This window comes from Helobdella robusta (assembly GCF_000326865.2).
Source record: "Helobdella robusta unplaced genomic scaffold HELROscaffold_61, whole genome shotgun sequence".
NCBI lineage: Eukaryota > Metazoa > Annelida > Clitellata > Rhynchobdellida > Glossiphoniidae > Helobdella > Helobdella robusta.
Window position 1 is genome coordinate 839556 of NW_008705338.1, and position 7334 is coordinate 846889.

The following is a 7334-nucleotide window of genomic DNA, read 5'->3' on the forward strand; positions in this document are numbered from 1 at the left end:
AGGTTAGATGATACAATTGCATTCGAATCGCGTTTCGTTTAAATATCGTAACAATGATTGTCTGGTTTTAAGAACGCGAAGGTATTCGAGCAAATTTAAATATCAGTTCTATCATTGCAATTCAGATAAAAGAAAAAAATTCAAGCAAAGCCGTACTCAAATAAGTTTTTTATTTAAATTGAAAACTGAAAATGTAAAAAGAACGAAGAAAGCCGTTAGTTAGACAATGTTTTTGACGAGCTTTCTGAGAGAATGTAAAATTTTACACATCTGAATATCTTTGTTGACGCGTTAACACTAAGAAAATAGTCGTAGTGCCTAGCGGCCTTTACATTTTGTGGGCATTTTTTGCAAAATTTATTTTGATTTGATAAATTGAACAAGTTGAAAAATAAATTCAAATGTTGACGATCGACTGTAATATTTACACAAACCTCATGATATAAAAAAAAGACAACTCATGCAAATGCCGAAAAATTATTTATCAGTCAACAGCTCCTTGTCTACTACAGCAGGATATAGTTCGGAACCATTTTGCGTGGTCGGTAAACGTTTGGGTCGAAACATGTTGGCGTAAATTCCAAAACTTGCGGCCACAATGGGAGGAATGACCAGAATGATCACAATGTTTTTTCGGATGAAATCTGCTGCTCGACTGACTGGCGACATACTAAGGTAAAAAAAAGAAATATTTTCAGTAAAATTTGAAATTTTTTAACGAATCAGTTTGTATCATTTGCAGTTTTGAAAACGAATTGTATTGATGTGGTGTAAGTATAGCAAATAATGAGTAATCAACGTGAAGTGGACACGATAAAAGCAAAAACTGATCATCAGCTAAAAAAATTTAGAATAAGATTTTTCTGAAATTTCTGTCCAGGAATCATTTACAAAATTTGTTTAGGAATGAAAAAACGTCTACCTAAGGTTTTGTAATTGAATTGACTCATATCATGTGTTTGGTTACGGCGATTAAAATCAATAAAAGTGTGTTGTACATTAGATACACGCCAATCATAGAAATTCTAGAGGTTTCTCACAAGTAGTGACGGATCTAGGAGGGCTTATTGTGAGCAGAATTGGTAATAAGTCATTAAAACAAAGTTCCTACAAAAGAGAAACACCGTTTTTCGAATAAAACCGACCAAAAAGTGACATGATAAGCAAAATATATATATACAAAGTTTACATCAGCGATGCCAACCGACGCCCCATCTTAATATTCTTGCATCTCAATCGTGGCCAACTTCACAACAGTTCGCATCCTAATTGGCTATTTTGCAAATTTTTATTTTAAAATAATCTTTTTTAATACAAAAACAAGTGGTCTGATCAAATAATACTAACTAAATTGTTAGTTAATTTAATCTCTAGTTCTAGCCTCTAACTAACGATTCTAGCCAAATCCAAACCACAAATCTGTCCTAAGTCTAATTCTAATTCATAGTTTGGAAATAGCGTATTTAGTTCGTAATAAAAAATGCAGTGAAATTTGTTGCTAATGTCTTCAAAGTCAAACCAGTTAAAAATGCTCCAATACGTATGTTTGCAAAATATCTCCAAATGTGGGTTACTCAACAAGTCAACATATTTCTCATAAATTGAAACTTGTTTTTGGTGCATAAAATTAAATGAAGACGTGATTGAAAAAATAAAAAAAAAACATTTACGAACCTATCCGAATATCAAGGCCTTGTTCTGTTTACAAACAAGCCGGTGCCGCCAAAGACACGAGAGAAATTTTACATTCATTAATCCATATCAATCATATTAAAAAAATTTTGACCTCACAAATTTATCCAACTGTCAACCATAAACATTTTGTTAGGCAATCCATTCAGTTCGCTAATATTGAACTTTAACTTGAAATCATCTTTGATATCTATCACATTTGTTGTGATATCTATCGTATTTGTTGTGATATGTATCATATTTGTTGTGATATCTATCATATTTGTTATCATGCACGTGATAAATGTAACAACCGACATAACGATGTTGATTGAACCATTTTTGCGGTAATAAGTTACGAAACTACAATGCTGCTTCTTCTTCTTTCTCGTGCCATAACCTTTCAGGACATTGGCGACCATCGACCTCCACAAAACCCAAACTTTTTAGTAAAAAACACTTTGTAGTAAAAAAATACAGCGCTGTACGTATGTGTAATAAAGAAATGATTCAGCTTATTAAAAAACCCTAAATTACCAAAGATATTTTGATTAATTTTTCGGTATCGAATGGTTGTACTGACTGCATATTTTGGTCACTTATATGTTATGGCTAAATTAGTTGTAAATAAACTTTCGGATATAAAGTCCTTCACTCTGAAAACACAAGAAATATGTATGTAGGTATTAGCCAAGCTAAGATCGTTTCGAACAAGTTAGACAGAAACAGTGTACCTAACCTTTCCATTTTAACTTTTTAGTTCTATATATCTTCAATAATAATAATAATAATAATAATAATAATAATAATAATAATAATAATAATAATGCTACTAATGCAACTATTACTACTACTAATAATATAATAAAAGAATACAAATGAATAAAAGCTTGAGAACTGTACACTTTTATTACAATACAAACGGTAGAAATGAATAAACAACAGAAGATGTGGAAAGAGTAAGAACGAGCGAGGAATCGATTGTACTGATGGAATATGACATGATCATGATCAAGCGAAATTCCCATATTCCATACACAGGCCAATCAACAAACCAATCAATCAACAAATCAACAACAACAACACACGTTTAGACGACATTTTCCCCGAGATCGGGGGTTGCCGTTTGGCTACCTATGATGAAACCGAAATACCCCTCGACGCCATCCACATCTGTCACTCGCCTCAGTATCACGCAACCCCGCTTTCACCCTGTCCTTTTCCACCTGATCCTTGATGTACTCCTACCTTAACAGTAGTCCGACATCTCCCTTCCAACCCTCACCTTTGTCTTTGCCCCTTCATCAATCAACAAATCAATCGGTTAATAAATCAATCACCAAATCATCCGACATCTCCCTTCCAACCCTCACCTTTGTCTTTGCCCCTTCATCAATCAACAAATCAATCGGTTAATAAATCAATCACCAAATCAAGAAATTAATCCATCACAATATGAATCCTTCAATCGCTAGTGGCGTTGTTGTTGCTGGCAGCAGCGGCAGCAATGGCCATGACGGCATTCTTCTTGGCCTTCCTCTGCTCCAGAAGTTCAGGATTGAGAACGCTTTGTCGGTCGCCTCTACAAGACGGACAAAACCATTTGCCTGCGTGATTAGTTGTTATGTGTAGTTGTGTTGCTACATATACGTGTGAATGTAATGCACTGTTTAGTTACACGCGTGTGGATGTTTTGTCACAATGTAAATAGCTTCTATGCAAATTTTGAAATGTTGCAGTTAGTGATCAAATAAGAATGTAATTACATACAATGAATGATATCTAGAAAATTCTTATAACTATTATCAGTGGATAATGAACATATTGATTTTAAATATAATACACTTAATTTAAGCAATGATAACACAAGGAGCATCATGAAACAAGATGCAAATAGATACAAATCACCACAAAATGAAACAGTCAAATTGAAACCTTTAGGTTTGTGAGTGAGGTTGACACAGTGGAAGTGGAACCATTCAACTTCACAACTCTCGTTGTCGCAACCAATCATCTCGCCATAGGACACCTAGAAGTATTGTGACGTCATCGTCATCGGTGTAATCAGTATTATCACATCACCTTCAGCATTCTCAACATCAAAATCTTTCTCTTCAGCTGACCACTACCAACTAGCCAAACAACCAGACAATCAAATGACTAACAATTCAGCCAACTGTCCAACCAACCTCCCTGCAGAGACAATACAGCGGTTCGTTAGGATCAATGTTCCCAATGATTTTGACGAGGTGACTATTGTTGGCAGCCATCATCAGTGATGACTTGTCCATCTTCTCTCTTCTTGTCTTTTTCTTCCTACTTTTTTCCTCTTCGTCCTAAAATTAAAATTATGCAAAACATAAATCAGATTCCAATATCCAGACAATTTCAACAGCCGCAAATTTGTTCTCAGCCTTTCATGCACTCATACAAGGTTCTTACAAATCAAATTAAGTTATTGATATAATTAATAAAGATGTAAACCGACTCTTTTCTCTTCCTCCTTCATAGCAGAAGCATACGATTCGTGATTTGCTGATCGTTTGGCCTGTCGATGTCTCTTAGTCTTCCCATTGTCCTGTTTATCATCCGGTTTGAAGTTGCTGCTAGTGGATGCACGTGTGGATAACGTTGTTGCATGGCTGTTATTGCTGCTGCTGCTGTTGTTGTTGGTACTGTTGTTGGTATTGTGGGTAGTGTTGAAGTTGTTGTTGTCTGCAGCTGATTTTTGGTGAGATGAGCAGCCTGCCGATGATGTGGCCATCGATGCTGACGGAGCGACTGATGGAAAGAAGCTTTTCTCTTCGTTTTTTACATGGGATGGAAGACCTTGAACAGATTCTAGCATTGGGTTAGTTAGTATTTTCATTATTAAAATTCATTAATGAAGCAAGATAATAAAACATAGCAAAAAAGGTTTTAGTCAAGACTTCCCAATTTAATTTTTTTGTTTCTTGTAGTTTCAACAAATAACAAACCAAGATTGGCCATGCTGTCTTCTAATGATCTTGAATTATTTTCAACTAATTCATAAATTGTGGACAAAATCTCCAACTTCTGATCGCCAAGGTCTTTTTGTCTGATGAGCAACTTTTTGATCTGATTGATTGCTTGCTTCTTGATCAAGACATCAGATGATGACTTGTAGGTTTCGCCCTCAACTAATAATTTTGTCATTACTTCTGAAATGTTTTAATAATTGAACAATTACAATTAATTTTTCTTTAATAACTTAGGGGCTAGAAATATAAATAGAAAATATTTTGTTAGTTAACTAGTACAATAAAAATGATTTTTAAATTATTATTGTAATTTTATTGTATAGATTTAAAACTGATATTCAAGCTAAACTTGAGTTGACGAAATTAAATTAAAATCTTGATTGTCTGGTAAAGAAGACTGAAAAACTTAAAATAAATCTAAACTAAACTAAACTAAAACTAGTAAATACTAAACTAAATTTGAAGAGAAAAATCAAACTTTATTTTATAAATTTCAAAAAAGACTAGACTAGAAAGTCCACTCAATTAATATTCACAAATAATTATTAATCATCGCTTGAACGATCAATCAATCTTCAAACAAACAAACGCGCACCTTTGCACTGGTACTCAATTTCCCTGAAAATAGTAATATGTCGTTGCACTTCTGACGGCAAATAGTCCATGTTGTCCAAATAGTTTTCCAAAAAACTTACAGCCGCCAACGCATCGTTAAACGTCTGCGAGTTCAACATTCTGTTGTTGCATCAATCGAATAGAAATTTTTAAAAAAGAACCTTTGATTTAATAAATAATTTTAAATAGCGATTTAGAAATGTAAGAAAGGTTGGTGCCGCAACTGTAAGCAGGGATGTGATGTTAAATAAATTAAACAACTAAAAGTGGATTTATGTATACATAGATGCCTTTCAATAAATATATATAATAAAATATGCGTTATAAAAGAAAGTTGTATCGTAATTATAAATTGATATTTTAACTATATTTAATTCATATAATTAGAATAAATATAACGGCCTTCGCTCATTTTTGACGGTCGAACAAGGAGCTTACTTCCGGAGGAAAATTGGAGGGTGATTTTTTATCGCCCAAGTCAAAAGTTGCGATTGTATGTTTACTAATTTCGGAGTATTGCTTTTATTTAAAATTTCAAAATGTTTTAAAAGGTGATACTAGATGCTGTTTTAAAATAGATATTGCTGTATGACGGTTAAGTATCTTTTTGCATTTTAAATAAAAAAAATTTTTTGTGAACCACCAACAACACTTGTTTTATTTAACAGTTAAATTTTAACTCATTAACGATTAACTGTAACAACACTAAACGACGACTAATTAGTAATTAAATTACTAAACTAATAATTAAGCTAAAACTAAACTCTACTGATTCTAATTACTAATTGAAATAAATAACAGATAACACTAACAAACATTATCAGATTAGACTACTAGGAACTACCAACCACTACAGTTAACAGCACTAACAGCACTTGTTCCTAAGATCCTAAATTCTATTGCTTGATTGGTTTTAAAATTTTTATTTACAATGCTTAGGTCTGGGAATAAAAAAATATACTAAATTAAATAAATATATTAAACAACTTATCAATCAATTTTATAAAATAAACAATTTTGTAATTTGTTCAATTCAAGCTTCAAACTCCGCAAGCTACATTGCAATTTAAAATTTATTAATTATGAGTGATTCAAACTAAATTTTTTTTCATTTAATGTTTTACAAAATATTCCTCATTCTTAAATTGTAGTACATGTTGTTATTAAATTTATTAAAGATAATGTGTGATTCCAGTGATTCATCAATCCATGACTTGTTAGATCATGATCATTCAGTTTTAAAGAATCCCCATCACCATAACCAATGAGGTTTGTAAAAATTGTACTTTTAATTTATTATATTTTATGCACTTCGAATGTTGTGTTATTAATTATTATCATTAATTTATTAAATGCTGTGCATACCTATGGCAAGTAAATAAAATGATTAAGCATAGAAATAGCCACAATCAAATTAATTTATATAGGCATGAGTATAATTTGGATAATAATAATTAAAAATATCGGTATCATTGAAAATGGATAAAGTCATAAATTGCTAAAAATAATAGTTCCAGTAAGATTTTGCCTTACACCTACATCTTAAATCATTCTTATATTATAATAAATGTTTGTTATCAAATATATCAAGGATTGATTTCTCAATCCATGACTAGATTGAATGTCATGATCCTACAGTTCCAAAGGTTCCCCATCACCATTAGTCAATAAGGTTTGTAGAAATCACCCCAGGCATACCATCAATGTTTTGTAGCCACCTTTTAATGTAGTGTTAATAAAATGACATTGAGAATAGTTATTTAAAACAATCTTATTAAAATTATTGAACAGGTATGACAAGATTACTTTCCTAGTGTGAGGAAGATGTAAGCCATTTGTCCAAAGATAATCATATGCCTTATGCCCATACAAATGCAGTGTCAACGCGAATGATTTTTGATCAGAGTCATATGTTCTAATTTTTTTAAACTTTTCCAGAAATTTTTCTGTTAATTTATTTGTTACATTAAATACTTGATGTGTATTTCATATAAAAACTCTGATTATGCCAATTTAGTTAACTTGTTAAGCATTAATATAAAATTG

At 32.0% G+C, this 7334-nt stretch overlaps 1 protein-coding gene across 1 annotated transcript; it reads right to left on the reverse strand.

Moving 5' to 3' along the window:
- Nucleotides 1-2557: 2557 nt before the first annotated feature.
- Nucleotides 2558-5497, reverse strand: HELRODRAFT_103151 (hypothetical protein). The gene is made up of 7 exons (XM_009029733.1): nt 5269-5497; nt 4650-4853; nt 4160-4512; nt 3861-4007; nt 3607-3700; nt 3077-3278; nt 2558-2726 (listed from the first exon to the last, which is right to left on the reverse strand). The coding sequence occupies exons 1-6, from the start codon at nt 5405-5407 to the stop codon at nt 3136-3138; spliced, it is 1080 nt and encodes a 359-aa protein (XP_009027981.1). The 5' UTR covers nt 5408-5497; the 3' UTR covers nt 2558-2726; nt 3077-3135.
- Nucleotides 5498-7334: the final 1837 nt, after the last annotated feature.

Coding starts and splice junctions, on each gene's coding strand:
- HELRODRAFT_103151 (XM_009029733.1), bottom strand. CDS start 5,407: ATGTTGAACTCGCAGACGTTTAACGATGCGTTGGCGGCTGTAAGTTTT. Junction 4,854..5,268: donor AATTGAGTACCAGTGCAAAG/GTGCGCGTTTGT, acceptor AAAACATTTCAG/AAGTAATGACAAAATTATTA. Junction 3,279..3,606: donor CCTCACTCACAAACCTAAAG/GTTTCAATTTGA, acceptor CTAATCACGCAG/GCAAATGGTTTTGTCCGTCT.